Source organism: Chelonia mydas, chromosome 18 (genome assembly GCF_015237465.2).
Source record: "Chelonia mydas isolate rCheMyd1 chromosome 18, rCheMyd1.pri.v2, whole genome shotgun sequence".
Taxonomy (NCBI): Eukaryota; Metazoa; Chordata; order Testudines; family Cheloniidae; genus Chelonia; species Chelonia mydas.
Genome location: NC_051258.2, coordinates 13,762,165 through 13,780,734, shown reverse-complemented (window position 1 = coordinate 13,780,734; position 18,570 = coordinate 13,762,165). Strand labels below are relative to the sequence as shown.

Below are 18,570 nucleotides of genomic sequence, written 5' to 3'. Positions count from 1 at the left end.
GTGGGAGTGACTGAACCTGGGCTCGTGGAAACTGGTCAGTCTCCTGTTTTGGGACTCAGGGGGGAAACCCATGGTTCTGAGCTCTGGATCCCCCCAAGATGAATTTTGCTGAATGTTCCTGATTTCTGTGCTAAGAAGATCTGTTGTACGCTGTGTTCTCATCGACTAATAAACTCTTCTGTTTTATATGCTGGCTGAGAGCCACTGCTGAGTCCTCCCCAGGTGTCCCTTCCAGGTGGACTCACTGCAGGACACTTACAGTGTGAACAGGGTGCTGAATGCGCCGAGGCCAGACCCAGGAAGTGCTGAAGCTGAGAAGGCTTCTTGCCCTGGTGAGTCTGTCCTGTGGCGGGGACACTACACTACAGTCCTCCCTGGCTTCATTCAGGGTGGTTTCAGAGCACCGAGACTGTGACGTCGCGACACCTCCACACCAAATTAGTTTTTTCTGAAGCTTGATCTCCAAGCACGTTAAGGTCACACTGACCACATGTTTGGGCTGCAGGCTGCGGGGAGGGGACCTCTCAGGAGAAAAAAGTCCGGGAAATAGTAACAGAACTTTTAGCTGCGTCTTCAATGCATCTCTCACCTGTAATAATCTTCCTGACTTGGTAGATGCCCACCGTGCATGTGGGGATGCCCGTGCAACCACTGCTGCTCCATAGCCAGTCTTTGCAGCTCTGCTGACTGGGCATGCATGGCCTGCAGTTGATGGGCTGCTGACATTGGAGGTGGGATAGCACCAGGCAGGTCTCGTGGGTAGGGGGTACCTGCAGGAGACATCACATTTATGCCCTTCACAAACATTAACTGGTTCTTGCTGCCCTGCAAGGTAGGTAACGCAGAGCATTATCCCCCCACTTTCCCATTTCACAGATTGGGACACAGATGTGCCGAGTGGTTAAGCAACTTGCCTGAGGTTATACAGCAAAACAGTGGCAGAACTGGGAATTAGAATACTGATTTCCAGTCTGCCCACTGTTCTAATCACCATACCTCATGGCTTCCCTACAGCTGCTACTAGGATTCAGTTGTAGGGGACGTATTAGCAATGAAACAGGAGGTCTCTAAAGATTGTAACATAAAAAAGTTCAGTTTAAAAACGGTAAAGCAAAAGCATAAGAATTAAAGCTCCCAATTCCGTCCACTGCACAGTTAGACCCAGAGGAAAGTGTTTACAGCTTGGATCAAAGTGCTGCCTAGAGGAAGGTCAGTGAAATGTTCTCACCGAAGACCGGGTGTCGGAGCATTTCATGCTCGTGTGGGGGCTGCCCTAGCAGCGGGTTGGGGATGGTACCAGGCGGGTAGGGGAAACGTGCCAAGTGGGGTCCAGCTGCCAAGGGATCCACCAGCGGGTGAACAGGTCCTGCTGAACCTAGAAAAGAAGATAAAAGGGAAGTTAACCAACTGCTTGGGGAAGCCTCACCGTTTGGGGAACAAAAGCCATGTTACCACTTAAGCTTGTGCAGTATCTGGATTAATTGGTGTGTAATTATGTGGAGCTTAGCTCCATCTGACTTGAAGCCCACTTCTCTATCCTCAAGTGTTTGAAGTGACATCTGCTTGCCAAACAGTCTTAATTGTTAAAGAAACAACTCATGCCTTTCAATTTCAATAACGAAAAAGAAATCTACCAAGTGACAGGAAAAATCAAAAAGCAAAACCACTTACACATTCATTGTTAGCAGCCTCCTCCTTCCCCACTTCACACACACACAGAGGCAGAATCTCATGCTAATACAGTTAAACCAAGACTCTAAGGCAAAATTTGTCTTTTCAGAGGTTTATAAGAAAACACTGGCTGTAAATATCTTCTTGCCTTCTGCTAGCACATAAGTACAAGTCAAAGGATCACTGACAATCCTCAGGTCAAAAGGGCTTAACAATTGAGCACCCTTGTAATACTGCTCTGGACAGACAGGAAGCTCTCAAACCCTCCATTCCCCAAATCAGACAGTGTCAGCTCCAGGGAGCTGCCAGCCTTCTACAAAAGGGAACCCCCCCGCCCCCTCTCCTTATTTGTCCTCACTTGTAGGCAATTCCTCTAATGTCACTTTACTAAGAGGATGAAACCATGACAATATTTACTCATCAGTGCATGGCAAATCCCCTGCATTTAATCCGCTAGAAGTTTGCATGGAGACTGCATATTAGCAGAAAGCAGTCTCCCATGGTCATTTCAATCCCAATACTACTCCTGTTTCTAAGCACACACAAGTGCAAGCCTGTAAGAATAGCACAACACGAGTAACTGTATGTCAGCGCCGCCCATCACTCAGACCGACCCCCTACTTTCCCTTCCTTCCTTGCGCAGCTAAGACCTTAATTCTGAAATAGGGCTTCCGTGACTTCATTTCAGTAGCTCACTCAATGGGCCACACCAGAGTTTTCTAGCTTGAGTTAGTGGACTGCCCATCCACATGAGGTAGCTAATATGTTTGTAAAGGCTGGTGAAGACTCCAGGCTGGTCCTTGTGGGTACACCACAAACGTGTGTGTCCTGGAACAAATACTTGTAGAGTGTCCATGCTGGCCTTAACAAATGCGTTAGCTACCTTGAGTTAATAAGCAATCAATTAATTGAAGATAAAAGCCATGTGCAGACATGCTGTGTCAGACACTTATTTCTTTTCCTTTAAAAGTTACCATATTCCAGCACTCAAGTGTCTGTAGCCATAAAGTCAATTTAAATCAACCCTATTCATCATCTGCAAAACTGCAGTCCAATCTATGTCAATCCTGCCCCTTTACAATCCATAAGACTGGATATTTGGTGCAGTCCTTCTTCTGACTGCCAGAGCAGCGCACATAGCATGCTGAACACTGTGCAAGTTCCATCTAGTAGTGCCTTTATGTACTGCATCACCGCTATCAAATCCCAGATACATTTCTACTGAAATACAGCTGCGTATCACTTGCCTCCTTTGATGCACACTCTAGTTCTTTCTGCAATAGCTCTCAAATTCCCTTCCTAACCCAGGAAACAGAGACACCATCTATTTTTAATTCACATGTTCCAAGACTCATTATGCTATATTTGCTCGCTTGCACAAGTACATCTGCAGTACGTTTGTCCCAGGAACTGTACACCATGTACTTGAATTGCTTTCACTTCTGACCTTGCTGCTGAATTAGTTGGTGCCTTATTTAACCTTTCTCCACCAGTTTGCTACCAGAAAATGTGGAAATCTTGCTTTGGTTGCCCATCTTCCAAATCACCAATGTAGTGACATTACTCATAGCTACTCAGCCAAATGAGTGACTTTCCCATCTCTTTGTCTTGACACCTAACAGGATACCAAGTTATGTCACCAATCATTTCTGGGGATCTAAAAGCGTTTTAGAACTAAGCACATTCTAATGAAGAAGGTCCCCAAGCTTAGACTGAGGAGCTTTCTGGTAAGCATGAAGGAAAGTCTATTCCAGTTGTACAAGGCCCAAATGTTCACGCTCTAGCAGTGCAGAAAGGCTGAAGAGGTAAAACCTCCTTCGCACACCCTTTTCACTGCAGCTACTAGTATAGCACTGAAGTCACGCCTCAGCAGAGGCTGCCAGTTTCTCTGAACTGTGCAGAGGTTTTGCATTATATTCACTAGACACTATGATTACACTAAAATTGGGTGTAAACTATGTGTTGGTAAGGGGACTTGCATGCCAAGAGGGAAGAAGGGTGGGGCTGTAGCAACCAACAGGAGATGTTAAGAGAGCTGAAGTAGGGAGGTCTGCTTTACCACTAGGAAGTTATGATGTTGCCAGGTGTTGACAAGACAAATAGATAAATGGGAGATAAAGGAATCAGAGAATCACCACAGATGTCAACAAGAGGGCCGGAGGGTATGTCTAACCTGCAAATCAGGTGTAATTGTAGCACAGGTAGGCACACCCGGCCTAGCTTTAATCAAGCTAGCATAGGTAACAACAGTAGTGTAAAGTGTGGTGGCATGGACTTCAGTGTGGACTGGCAACCTGAGTATGTATCCAGGGTCCTTGGTGGGCTTGTACTGAAGCCGCTAGCCTATACTACCACACCTTCATTAGTATCGTTACCCACACTAGCTAGATTAAAGCTACAATTACACCTTAGTTTGCGATGCAGACATTCATAACCAGAGCCTTGATGCCCTCCCTCCACGGGAATGAGAAGAAGATATGTAACCTGTACCAGAAATCTGCCAAGGTAGTAAGTGTGGAACTTCTCCTCCTCCCCCAGTGCACTCTGGGGTGGTTTTTTTTCTTTTTAGCTCCTTCCTCTGAAGCATCAGGGATGGCCATGGCTGTAGACTGGACACTGGAAGGGGAGGGCCAGGGCTCTGAGGGGGAACTGAGAATTCTCTCAGGTGCTTGGCTGGCTGGTTCTTGCTCACAGGCTCTGGGTCTAACTGGTCATCAGATGCGGGGTCGGAAAGGTGTTTCCCCCCAGGTCAGACTGGCAGTGACCTTCCTCTGCAGCGTGTAGTTGTGGGATTTTTCACAAACCCAGCAGTTATATAAAAACATCGACTAAACTTACCCACTTACACCTCCCCATCTCACAGCCTGACCCTTGCTGATTCTGAAAGGCCTATTTATTAACACCATTTTGGATTTGGATGCTTAATTGGCACTATTATCTTCCATTTCTGATCGCCTTAATCTCTGATCAGGGTAAATCAATATGCTGCTTATTTGGCAGGACACATGCAAGCTTACTGCTTATCACTGGTGTTATCTTCTCCTCCTCATTTCCCAAACATCCTCCTCCCCAGATAGCCTGAGGTTTGCTATCATCACTCTACTCGCAATTATCATTTGATCCATCGGAAGGTGACTGATGCGCACACTTTCGGTTTCTCTCAAATTTGCTGTTGCTTTATTTTAACACCACCCTAACTAAGTTTGGAAAATAGATCGACATCCATGGCAATGTCCTTCACATCAGAGAGAGCAGTCACTTTACATGAAAAAAGGGCTGCAGACTTGTCATGTTTGTCTCATCTGAACTTCTCACGGGCAACTGCTTGAACCACCACCAGAGAGAAAGCAGGGGCATGCTTGCATGTCCCACACCCAGCCACACTTCTATCATGCAATATTTGAATAACCAATTGTTTTAAATTCACACTCTGGCTGAACAACTCCAACCATTTTCCAGCCTGAGGCAGCTAGAGATCTCATGGACGTCTAGGTGCTAGTATTCAGTGTGTAGCGCTCTCACTGGCGTGCGCATCAGGGAATAAACTACTAAGCTGGGTACAAAGGTATACAGGGAGCAGGAGTTTTAACCACTGTGTCATCTGACAAGTGCCTGCAGTCTACACTAGTGCGGCCACTGCTGATTGGGCTGCACCAGCTCTAGACCAACAGAGGGAGAATTTTGGACAAGGCCTGGGTGTGTGAAGAATGTTACTGGCTGCTGAAAACTTGCCCCGTGCTCAGCAACGACCTGATCCAATCCCAGGGAAGGGTTAAATATGTGGGTGTAAAATACCCAGGTTATTACAAGGGAGGCCTGCGTCATTTATACAGAGACGAAATGCCTAAAATAAAATAATAATCCTATTATTTAAACATGGTTGTATCCCAGCTGCATTGTGTTGTGGTTTCCCTTTGCCTGCGTGGACAGGAAAAAGCAGGTGTCTATGAGAGATCAAACACAATTATAGCTATTTCTAGCCACATGGTATAAAGAAAGCAATGTTATTCAGGGTGGGGCCACACCCATGTGTCACAATTTTGTAGAGACCTGGGTACGGCTGCCATGCTGACACAGCTGGAGATTATGCTGTGCATAGTTCCTGAGTCATGGGACACGACCCCATGATTTGGGCAGAAGGCTCTTGGATCTGGTATCATTCAATATTTTCATTAATGAATTGGACAATGGAGTAGAATATGCGTATAAAATATGCAGATGACACTAAAGTGGGAGGGGTTGCAAGCACGTTGGAGGACTGGATTAAAAATCAGAACAACCTTGACAAATAAGAGAACTGGTCTGAAATCAACGAGATGAAATTCAATAAAGATAAATGCAGAGTACTACGCATAGGAAGGAAACAAATCAAACGCACAACTACAAAACAAGGAATAACTGGATAGGCAGTAGGTAGCACTGCTGGAAAGAATCTGGTGGGTATAGTGCATCACAAATTGAATATGAGTCAACAACGTGATCCAGTTTCAAAAAGGCGAATACCATTGTGAGGTGTATTAACAGGCATGTCGTATGTAAGACATGACAGGTAACTGTCCTGCTCTACTCAGCACTAGTGAGGCCTCAGCTGGCGTACCTGTGCCTAATTCTGCATGCTACAATTTAGTAAAGATGTGGACAAATTGGACAGCTCAGAGAAAAGCAACAAAAATGATAAAAGATTTAGAAAACCTGATCTCTGAGGCAAGGTTCAAACAACTGGGCATGTATAGTCTTGAGAAAAGAATCATAGAAGATGAGGGTTGGAAGAGACCTCAGGAGGTCATCTAGTCCAACCCCCTGCTCAAAGCAGGACCAACCCCAACTAAATCATCCCAGCCAGGGCTTTGTCAATCCAGGCCTTAAAAACCACTAAGGATGGAGATTCCACCACCTCCCTAGGTAACCCATTCCAGTGCTTCACCACCCTCCTCGTGAAATAGTTTTTGTCGACACTGCAAAGTTTTTGCGCAACAAGTGATACCACTTTTATTAACGCGCTGGAATTAAACTGCCATTGCGTGTGCACACTGTGCTCCTTGTGACGGTGGAGCGCATCCACACTAGCAGTTCTTGCAACGGCAAAGACAGCAGTGCATTGTGGTAGCTGTCCCTCTGTGACGCTGCCACAGGGTGCTTTGGGAAGGGTTTGCAATGCCTCATAGGGCAGGCACAGCGTCCCATTGTTCCACAGGCAACCTACTACATTGCCAGCTGCTTTTCAACCGAAGGTGGGGGGGAGGGGGGGCGTGGGAGTGTGTGACAGGGAGTGTGTGTGTGTGTGTATGAGGAGGGGGAAAGAGAGAGAGTCTGGAGACAGAGAGTGTTTCAGCATGCTGTCTTGTAAGTTCAGACAGTGGCAGGAAACAACCAGACCTGAGGCAGGGGGATAGAAAACCCCAACATCAGCCCCCACCGCTCTCTCTCTCTCTCTCTCTCACACACACACACACCCCCCAACATCAGCCCCCACCGCTCTCTCTCTCTCTCACACACACACACACACACCCCCCAACATCAGCCCCCACCGCTCTCTCTCTCTCTCTCTCACACACACACACACACACACACCCCAACATCAGCCCCCACCGCTCTCTCTCTCTCTCACACAACAGCATGAGCATTCCATAATAATGGTTTGCTTTGTGTCCTGGAGCAGATCAGCACAGCAAGCAATGGCTGTCAGAAACGGAGCTTTGAAAGGGGAAGGGCGCATGCCTTCAGGACAGCCAGTTCAAAACAATGAGCAGAGCAGCCACTTGAGGGATTATGGGACACTTCCAGAGGCCAATTACAGCCCTGAAAGCAGTTGATGTGTTTACCTTGGCAATGCAGCACAGGAGCACTGTGGAGGTGTTTTTTTTGCAATGCTGCAACTGAGGCGTTTCTGTGCACTAAGTGGGTTGGTAGCGTGTACACCTCGGCAGTTACACCACAGACAGCTGCTTTACTGCACAGTAACTTGCCAGTGTAGACAAGGCCTAATATCCAACCCCCACTGCAACTTGAGACCATTGCTCCTTGTTCTGTCATCTGCCACCACTGAGAACAGCCTAGCTCCACCCTCTTTGGAACCCCCCCTTCAGGTAGTTGAAGGCTGCTATCAAATCCCCCCTCACTCTTCTCTTCTGCAGACTAAATAAACCCAGTTCCCTCAGCCTCTCCTCATAAGTCATGTACCCCAGCCCCCGAATCATTTTCGTTTCCCTCCGTGGACTCTCTCCAATTTGTCCACCTCCTTTCTGTAGCTGGGGAAGAAGACTGAGGGGCAACCTGATAGTCTTCCAGCATGTTAAGGAATATGATAAAGAGGATGGGGGCCAGTTGTTTCCCATGTCCACTGAAGGTAGGATAAGTAGTAATGGGCTTCATCTGCAGAAAAGAAGATTTAGGTTCGATATTAGGAAAACTTTAACTTTAAAGCTCTGGAATAGGCTTCTAAGACAGGTTGGGGAATCCACATCATTGGAGGTTTTTAAGAACACCTATCAGGGATGGTCTAGGTTTAGTAGTGCAAGGGTTGGCTTCGGCTGGACTGGATGACCTCTCGAGGTTCCTTCCAGCTCTATATTTCTACGATTCTAGGATCTACAAGAGCAGCAGGGGTCAGCATCCCTAAGGAAGAGCTCTGGCTCGCTCCCTGGGCTCACCTTGATGTAGCGGGTCCTGCTGATGGAGGTGTAAATGCGAATGTATATGCGAATGTTGGTGATGGTGAGGTGTCACGTTGAACATCTGGAGCCGTGCCAACGGGTCATTTGTGAGCGACGCCATACGCTCGGCGTGTATTCTTTCTGCTGCCAGTCTGTCAGGGTAGCTCATTTCAGGCCGTAACTGGGGGCCTGCCAGTGCAAGTCTCTCCCTTTCAAGGGGGTTCAAACCCGGGTGGAAGGAAGCAAACGGATGGGGTCCTGCCGTTGGGGGTATAGTCAGTGCGCCATGCCTGGCAAAATGCTCCATGGGGTTGGTAGCTGGGTGCAGTGCATCGAGTTCAGGTGGCTTCACCTCAAAGCCTGGTTTCATCCTCTCTCGCAACTCCCTTTCCCTGATCTCCCGCTCCCGGATCTCCCGCTCCCGGAGCTCCCGTTCTCGGATGGTGGGGTCCACGTTATAGAGGCCGGGCATGTGGTAGGCCAGGAGAGGATCGGTGGGGTTCAGGGGAACAAAGAATGGGTGGTTGCGGTTTGTTGGTGACATTACGTGAGGACGGGCGTATTCGCTGAGAGTCCGTAACGCGGGCGTGTCTGGACCTATGTAAGGTGGAACAGCGGCGATGGTTGTGGGTGGAGGTTCGAATGAAGGTCTCATGTGAGTTGGTCCAGGGAGCTGGGACTCCCCAAGGCGACCTTCATGGGAGGAGCTGGACACTTTCTGCTGCAGAGAATGGGGGGAGGGAAGGGGAGAGATTTTATTCCAAACCAACAAACTTGGCTGAAAAAATTCCCAGCACATTCACCCTTTCGCTACAGCTCAGTACGGGGATAATTTACACCTGTCCCACGACAGCTTTCTCCCAAAGGCCTTCCCCCACATGTGCTACGATTGAGCAAGCCCCTGAAGAGCAAGGGTGCACAGCATGCAGGGGTGGGGGAACACCACACTACGTTCTGCCCTTCCATTTGCAGGGACTGGATGGCTATAGGCATCTTCCGCTGCTAACTACTACAACCCTCCCTTAGAAAGGTGCACAAGCCTGGTTAAAAAAAAAAAGACTAGTGTGGTTTTTTTCAATTAAAACAAGGCAGTATCACTGCATGATGACCAGTCTCCCTGCCCTCGATTATCTCTGCCCACACCACAGGGGCTTTGTTTTTTAACTCCAAGTAAATTTAAAAACCAAACCAACACTCAGAAATTAGTGTACAAGTTTGAATTATACACAGTTGGGGCCTTCCTGAGAAAAATTAGGTATTCTCAAGTCAAACACATGTCAAAGGTTCACTGCCTTCGCCCTACCCCTTTCTGGGAGCTCCCCTAAATGATACATCAGGCAACAGGCAAGGGATATGCCATGTACGTTCAGGCGTTCTGTGCCTGCAGCACAAAGGGAACCAACAGAATTCACCAACAGCTAATGGGTATTTACTGTTCCTGCGCATTTAGGTACCACTTTTCATCTTGAAAGTGTTTTATTGATGTCGGGCCCAATTCAGCCCCCAGGCTGCCTTGGCTTCTCTCAGTACAACAGAGGCTGCAGATCCACCAGGAGAAGATGAGCAGTACAGTAAGCTGCCTACAACACCCTATTCCACTGTGGGGGGAGCCCTGAGGCAAGTGGGTGGGGCCAGCGCAGGAAGGGACAGGTACAAGCCAGCTAGATGTGCCAATGGCATGCTCACAACCCAAAACATTGCTTGCACTCACCCTCAATGTTCCTGTGCTTCGCATGTACCCAACTGCTCCCTCCATGCCATGCTTGTGCCTGCACTAAGCACTCTAATGGAGGTTTGCAAATGTATCCCCAACATTTTACAGTCATCATTTAATACAGATCCTAACATACCCTTCCTGCACAGCAGACCAATAAACATACCGCCGCTCTTTCTGCTTCTCTTTCACGCTCCCGCTCTCTCTCCCTCTCTTTCTCCTTCTCTTTCTCCCTCTCCCTCTCTTCTCTTGCTTTCTGCTCTGCCTCCCGCTTGGCCTTCTCGATTGCCTCCTCTCTCTTCTTGGCCAGTTTGGATCCTGCCAGAGGCATGAAGTACAGGTCTGTCCTTGCGCATGAGTTGTAGCCACGGTCCAGGTGCTTATAGAACCTGAGAGAGAAAACAGAGAATTTAGGCCTGGGAAACACCAAGAGTCTGTGACTTGACAGCCTCACATCAAAGGGGAATTATACAACACTTCGGATTTACATTACCAGTTGCTCCATTGAGAGCCCAGAAAGGAACTAACTTTACTGTGTGTTCCTCTTCCACAGACTAGCCGTCTAGCAGGAACCTCTCACAGATGGTACCTGCAATATCAGTCTGAATACAATGGCTGACACTGGGCTTGATGAGGGTTTTTCATTCCCCGAAAAACGGTGACAGAATGAGGAGAGATTTCCAAAGGCACAACTGGGAGATACGTACCCAGTGCCCGTGGTGCCCAACTTCCCTTTGTATCTTTGGAAATCTGCCCTGTAAACTTCATCCATGCAACTGAAATAACCATGTTTTTCAACACAGAAATAGGCTGCATGCTGGAGACCGAATATTAGGGGGCGCTGTAAATTAATACCTGTAGAAAAATAAACAAGGGATTCTGTGCTGTATCAGGAGAGTAGCAAGCTTTGGGGGAGACCGGGCATAATTCCAGGGTTCCTGCATACAAGTCATAGAGCCCTGCTGCAAGTTTTGGGGGGGGGTGGGAGAGAAGGGGGGCGGGGGCGCACAGGGTCTTACCTACATTGTGATTTAATACTTGAATGTCAGGTTACGGAGACTATGCTAGTAACAACGATATTCCAACAGGAGCACTGGTAGCACAATTTCAATCAGCGCGGACAGGCTCTTAGACAACTGTTCTATTGCCAAAGAGGCTGGCAAACAGAGGCTGCAGTACAGCAAATCCCCAGTTCCACGACTGTAGGTATCAAGGCTGTAACACTCAATCCCTGCTGGCCCAGCCAGCAAGCACGCGGCGAATCTCTTAATGCAGCTCTGTGGAACGGCAGAGCACAGAATGAAGAATTTGCCAACACCCTCCATTACCTGGCTGATTGACTGGCATGACTTGGTGTGTCCACCACAGTAGGTTCAGGCGATGGGCTTCTGGGTGGGGGAGGTGGGCTTTCTGGTTCCTCTGCCTCATCGGGAGCCTCTTCTTTGATCTGAATAGGCGGTATTGTGCAGGATGTCACCACTGGAACGTTTCCACTGGAAGCCGCAGAGGTGGGGACAGATGCCTGAGACGGGACGCCAGGCACGGAAGGTGGTGTGGAAGTGGAAGGGCAAGATGGAGGAGTGATGGAAGGCGGGCCCCCAGGGACAAATGGATGCTGAGAAAAGGGGGCCTGGGAGGATACCTGATGGAGGCCAGATGGGGGGTGGCTCGCTGCTGGTGGAAGACTCTGACTCTGAGTCAGGACCGGAGGCTGGGCTGGAGAAGACTGCAGTGGCTGACTCTGAGGCATCAGCTGCAAGGGAGGAGGGTGCGCAGAAGGAGGGTGATGGGTGGAAAGGGAGCTGAGAGGTTTCAGAGCAGGTGGTGGCGGCAGGTTGGAATTCATGGAGAATGGAGATGGCCCGGAGAGGTGGGGAGGGTGCTTGTGGGACGGGGGAGTGGGAAGCTGCGGGATCGGGGTCGTAGGAGGGGGTTTGATGTGAGGCATGGCCATGGGGGCTGGAGGCAGGGGCTGCTCCCGAGGGGGTTGCGGTTGCTGCAGTGCAGCCTGCGCTTGCAGGGCAGGCTGCACCGCTTGAACCTGCAGAGCGGCATGCGGGTGAGAAGCAGGCTGTGTCTGAAGGGGAACCTGAGACTGAGAAGGCTGTGCGGGCAGAGGGAAAGGCTGAGGAGGTACTGGATGAGGCAGGAGAGGCTGGGCCTGCAGGTTATGAGGGACAGGCTGGACCTGGCCATGAAGCGGAGGTTGTGAATGTGGCTGCGATGAGGCAGGACCCTGGGGTTGACTCTGAGACACAGTCAAAGGCTGCAGCGGCGGGTGCGGGGAAGGGAGTCTCTGAGGGTGCAAAGCAGGGGCCTGCTGTATGTGAGAGTGAGGTGGTGGCGCTGGGGGCTGGCTGGGAGGCTGAGACACTGACGGTGAAACCTGCAGGGGAGCTGTAAGGGTGCTTGATGCTGCTGGTAAGGGTGTTGGTAAGGGTGTTGAAACGGGCGGGGTAGAAGGTGGAGCCTGGGCAGGGACATTCTGTGCCTGGAGCACTTGAGGTTGCGTCTGTAGCATCTGCTGCTGAGCAGATGAATCCGAGTCACTCTCATTGTCCTGGGGGCTGGGGATACTGGGCGACGTGCTTCGATTGTCCTGGTCAATGTCCTTTGGATCACTGCTCCCGTCATCATTGACGCTGCGACTATCCGAGCTTTCGCCTTCCCCCTCCCCCTCCGAGGGAGAGTTTGGCCTGCTGATCTCCTGTTGAGATGGGGGGAAAGGTCCCCTTATAATCACTGATGTGGCGAAGGAGAGCTACCCGCTCCCATTGGTATGGCCAGCGTAACTCCAGCCACCCCCATTTATATGCTACATTACTGCCCAGCCACCCCATAGCCCTCACTGTAAATAAACCCTGCAGTACAGGGGATGCCAACATACAGGACTGAGGGCTAGAAACTCCCAGATCCAATGCTAGGGGTGAACCTGGCCAATTTCAAATGGACTAAGAATGTCAGGCATTACATATACAAAATTCAGGGACTCGCAGACTTAACTGGTTTCCTAGAACTTTTTGTTCAGCTGCATTTCCCCCAATTACATTTCTATTTAAAACACAAGGCCTGAGAGTGACTTCAGATACATTACGCTCTGTTAGGGCTACTGTGGCCAAGGACTCAGGTTAATTTTAGATCTATCTGAAGAGGGCTCTCACTTTGGTTTCCTTCCAGTTTGTTGTTGAGAGGTGTAGGGAAGAGAAAAAAACTGACACCGAAATAAAATTTGGACACAGATTAACAAAAAGAAAAAAAGCTAAAATCAAACTGTGCTAAGACCCTGGAGATATTAATATGGAAAAAGACAACATGCTTGGGCATCAATCCCTACCCACGTCCTTCCCTTCCTCTCCCGGCAGAAGGAACGCATTAAGAAGTGGGTTGCTTTCCAGCCACAGATTAAATTACTATTTGCTGTTCTGGCATTTTGGAAGCGGTTTAAATCAATGTTGTGTTTCTGGTTTGTTGTTGGGTTTGGATTTTAGATTCTCTCTATACTGGGGGGAGATGGTGGTGGCCAATATTAGCCACCAATGGAGTGCACATCCAGTTCAGAGGGCAACAGGCAGGACTGTCGCTCTGCCACAGGGACTCACTTGAGTTTTGGATTTTTTGGCGTTGGTTCTCTCAGGTTCCTCTGTGTCAGATGCTGTCTTTTCCCGCTGGCGCTTGGAACTCTTGAGAGGAGAAGATGCCTCTTCTTTTATCTTCTGCCACAAAAGGAACAGACAAGAACAGTTTATTAGGGAAGTTAAAGTGACGCTAAATGGAGCACTTACTCACACTGGGAGGCTTCATACTGATGCTAACCACACAGGAAAGTTCCTATGGAGGCGGAAAGCTGATCAGAGGTTAATTTAGTCAATATGCCTCTTCCCCTGTTCGAAGGGGAGAACAGGGATCTGCGTTCTGGAGCTGCTGAGGCACTTCCCATCTGGTAGGAGCTGTTCCCCATTGGCTTTCATGTCCAAACATAGCGGGGGGCCCAGAATGAAGCTACAGTTCTGCCTCAGAGGACATCAAGCTGGGAGGCAGCTTGCAAGTAAGTCCCTCACAGCATTCGTTACACAGGCTAGTGGGAGTAAGTGGACAACCTGAACAGAACACTTATCAAGACATTATTTTAAACTCACATTTCTAAACAGGAATATATTTAAAAGGGAAAGTGCTGGTCCTACCCCTTTGACCTATATTAAGTCCAAATGCCATAAGAAGTCCCATACAATTTGCCAGACAAGATCAGACCCAAGATCTGTCTAATCCAATATCCTATGTCTGACAGTGGCCAGCACCAGAAGCTTCAGAGGAAGGTGCAAGAACCTTGCAGCAGGGAGATGTGGGATAATCTGTGCCCCCATGAGACTGGCTAAAGCCCTGAAATGTGAAGTTTTATATCCCTTACAACATTGTTTGTTAGCATGAGGTGTAACATTCGATATTCTTGTTATCCATATAAATGTTCGATTTCTCAGAATCTGGCTAAGTTCTCAGTCTTGATATCATATGGTAATGAGTTCCACAGTCTGATTACCACGTATGAAAAATATTTTTATCAGTTTTCAACATGCCCCTTTTTAAATTTAATTTCACTGACTGTCCCCCTAGTTTTTGTATTATGAGGCAAGAACAGACGTTCCCGATCCTACCTTCTCTAGACTATTAGTTATGTTATATACTTTTATCATATCCTCTCTCATTTTTCTCCTTTCTAAATCACAATCTTTCAATTTCTCTCCAGCAGAGGTTTTTTCCATGTCACTAATCATTCCTGTCAGCCTTCTCTGAATTTCCTCTAATTCCACAATATCCTTTTGAGATAGGGTGATATTTCAGATGAGGAAGTATCATTGATTTATATAATGGCATTATATTTATTGTATGATTCTACATCGCACTCCTTATGCCTCATAACACTGTTTGTTTGCTGACTGAAGGTATACACTGAGCAGAGATCTTGCGTGTGCTGTCTAAATTAATGCTGAAGTCCCTTTTCTGAGTTGACACGGTTAATTAAGAACTCTAAGGTATATGACTACTTCAGATTCGCCCTCCAACATACGTTATTTTGCCTTTATCAACACTGAATTTCAGCTATCATGGTGTTGCTCATTCACTTAGCATGGTGAGTCCCTTTGAAGTTCCTCATGCTCTTCTCTGAACTTGACTAATTTTGCGCTGCCTGCAAATTTTGGGCTGCCTGCAAATTTTGCCACCTTTCCCGCTCACCCACTTTTCCAGACTATAGATAAATACGGTAACCACCACCAGTCCTAGCATGGAACCTGAAGGCACCCTGCTGTTAACCTTCTGCCATGATGAAAACTGACCACTTATTCCTTCTGTGTCCTGTCTCTTTGCCAGCTTTCAGTTCATCACAATGCTGTGCTCTTTGCCCCATGACTACTTTGTTTCTTTAGTAACTTCTTGTGAGGGTCTTTGTGCTTATTGAAAGTCTAAAATGTCAGGTTTGTGGGTCTGGGAGTGCTTTCAGAAAAAAAGTACCAGAGGATGCCTGAGGCGTCGGCCATTCACTTCTTTAGTATATACAGAGTGTGTGTTTATTAAAAAAAAAAATCTGCTCATCACCATTATGCGTCCGCCTGTATTTATAGAACAGCTCTGATCACTGGAACAATGAGGAGCAACATCTACCCTCAGATCCAAATCCCAGGCCTTCTGTACAGGCAGGAAAGCAAAAATCCCCAGGTCAAACCTAGGTCTCTGGCCTGCTCCAAGCTCCTAAGCTGAATTCACTGAACTGAAAACAGCCCAGATCCTGAACCAAGGACAGCGAATCTCAAGCAACTTTTACCTTGGTGGACTTCTTCACAGAGTCTGCTTTGCTGTCATTGCTGGAGGTGCTAGCAGCACTGGGAGAGTTGCGGCCACTGGATCTGATGTCTTCGTTAGTGGGCGAGGCTCTACCATCAGGGCTGGCTGGCTGCTTTTTACGACCACTACGTAGTGTAGACATCTATCAATTTAATACAAATAAAAAGCATATAAATAAACCAGTATTTTTCCAAACCTTTTGCTTTTCCCCCAAGTTACTGCAAGGATGAGCGCTCTAGCTCAGTGCCTGAGAAATGAAAAACCAAGAGCGTTAAATGTTTTTACAATCTGTCCAGGAAGGCTCATCTGGGTTTAAAATGACAGGAGGCAAATCCTTAACTTGCCTACCCAAAATCATGAAGTGCTGCTTATTTTATTAAGTAGTGTCTGCTGGAAATGAGAACATTACAAAGATGTTCCCACAGCTGCTGTTCACATGCTAGGCATCTCTTTGTAAGGGGGAGGGAAGCCTCCCCGCCCCAATGTTCCATCTTAAAAAAGAAATCTGCTGGCATAAACCAAGACAGATATGAGAGTGACCAAAAGAGATAAGGCATTCAGGCAGGCCAGTGCAGTTCCTAAAACCACTAAAAGCTTCCATGTGTTTCTGCTACGCAATGAGAATCACAGTAGATTATGTAGCAATAATTAATGCTGTTTCATCTGTTCCCTCCTAATTTAGCAGCTGTTTGGATGGATGGCTACCATAAAAATAATGAAGCCAACTTGAGCTGACAGCGCAACCTGACAAGGTATTCGGCAGCAACGACAACATTAATGTGACCAGAAAGGTGGAGAGGGGAGGCTAGTGAAAAAAGAAAGCTGTTACTGTCTGACAGTCCCAATCAATCAGGGTTTACGGATGGCCAGCCCCAAACAAGCTGAAGTTTCCCCTCCAACCCTGCTGAGCAGTAAGTTGGCTCTCCACAAGTGGCTCTACTTCAGCAATGCTCTCAGCACATTACTGTGGGCAAAGCCTTTTGGGACAAAATACCATACCTTTACATCAAAGACTGTGATTATTGTCTATTTAGGCAATGAGATTTTTAACTTCAGTGGTGTGGGGAGAATGTTTGGTAAGCACAAAGAGAAGTAGCATTTAAACTTTTAAAATTCTTCCTTGAAAATGTGTCCCAGGGTTACTGCTGAAGGAATCCAGCAAGCAGGAAGACAGGTACCAGTGTGAATTCTGCCGCATATTCTGGTCATTTACCTTCTTTGATGATGGCATTCATTCAACAAAAAAGAAGGATTTGTGTTTGAGACATTAAATATACACCAAGTGTGACTAGAACTCTCCAAGGGGAGTTACCTCAGGCCAATTTTTCAAAAAGGCCTTTCAAAAAGGCCTCCAAAATTCTGCACACGTGCAACTGTATTTTTGTGTCTACAAGTATGGCAGGAATGCCCCAAAGCAGAGTGGCAGGGAAGAGACTGTAAGTGCAGCTTTAGAAGCCTATTTGCAAATACGACTCTCCACACTTGGAACTTTCCAACCTGCACCTCTCCTTCAGGGAGAAGCCTGAATGCACAGGTAACGAAGAGGGACGGGCCTACCGAGCCTCGACTCCGCCTCGTCCTCATGCTATGCTTTCCGCTGAGTCCATCATCTTCCTCTTTGACAGGCTTAAACATAAAGGGCGGAGGGTCCACTGGTTTCTCGATGGGCGGGAGCTCTCCGTACTTCTTGAAGTGGATGCGGCAGTCAGTGCACAGCAAGATGTTTTCGCGACCGCCGTGGTGCCAGTCCTTGGAGGCTTTTGTTGGAAATATACAATCTATTAGATATTGAACACCTACACTTTAAATTTAATACAAATTGGAACACTACCAGCCTTTACAGGTGACTAAGCCTAAGGTTTCTCTGGAAAACATTGCCTGTTCCAGGGTGACTTCATGTTTCCGTTAACATTTACCATGCTCAGTTACAGACTATTTCTTTAATTAAATAGACACCTGCTGCTTTGAAAAATAATAAAGAAAAAAATGACTCTTCTGCTGCATTTGGGGAGTCTGTTAGGCAGCTATTCTTTCTTCAAGGTCTTGGTTTCTAAAAGCTAAATGCTTCATGAACATTTCATCTCTCCCTTCCCTTACTTACCTCCGGGCTCTAAGCATGCACTCTGTGCATGTGCACAAGCATCAGAGGGCTTTCAGGAGTACTTACAGGAGTGAAGCTGACGCAGAAAAGCCTTGATGCATCATGAATTTGTGTTATATATCTGACAGTCACAGTCAAATACTGATTTGCTATACAGTAAATGGATTATATAAGGGACTCTGTTTAGACATGTATGCATGACTGCATAAATGTCTAACTTCCAGGATCCTCTCCCATCGCAGTAATACTAATTTGCAATGGTAAATCACGATTAACTCTCTGCTAGAATGATGCATATTTTGGCTGATCCATCGTTATGTTTTTAGCACAGCTATACGTGCATGAGAACCGCGCTTCCTTGGACGAAGCGGTGTTGACAGGCACTAGCACAATGCAAGGAGATACATCAAGTGCATACTGGTTGTGAAGCAATGACGGCAGGCGTAACCCTTCAGTTCCTGTTCGCTGTCCTCGCTGTCAAAATCATCTTCGCTGGCTGAGCTCAAGTCCACTGAGTAAGCAAAGAAAAGAAGGAAAAGGGAAAATCAGAAGGCTGTTTTATTTTACACTAGTTGACTGAATAACCATTTATGGTG

At 47.5% G+C, this 18,570-nt stretch overlaps 1 protein-coding gene across 13 annotated transcripts in view; it reads right to left on the bottom strand.

Moving 5' to 3' along the window:
* The window catches only part of RERE (arginine-glutamic acid dipeptide repeats), a 396,332-nt gene that overhangs the window by 4,376 nt on the left and 373,386 nt on the right, over positions 1–18,570 (bottom strand). For 5 of the 13 annotated variants that reach the window (XM_037881385.2, XM_037881386.2, XM_043531919.1 and 2 more), the window contains 9 exons: positions 18,393–18,485; positions 17,431–17,630; positions 15,854–16,015; positions 13,638–13,751; positions 11,367–12,745; positions 10,205–10,427; positions 8,322–9,045; positions 1,229–1,375; positions 590–770 (listed from right to left, as the gene is read on the bottom strand). In XM_037881385.2, coding sequence (XP_037737313.1) covers positions 590–770; positions 1,229–1,375; positions 8,322–9,045; positions 10,205–10,427; positions 11,367–12,745; positions 13,638–13,751; positions 15,854–16,015; positions 17,431–17,630; positions 18,393–18,485 — 3,223 coding nt within the window. The remainder of the gene's footprint in view (positions 1–589; positions 771–1,228; positions 1,376–8,321; positions 9,046–10,204; positions 10,428–11,366; positions 12,746–13,637; positions 13,752–15,853; positions 16,016–17,430; positions 17,631–18,392; positions 18,486–18,570) is intronic. The other 8 variants (XM_037881387.2, XM_043531921.1, XM_043531920.1 and 5 more) reach the window with 3 other exon arrangements.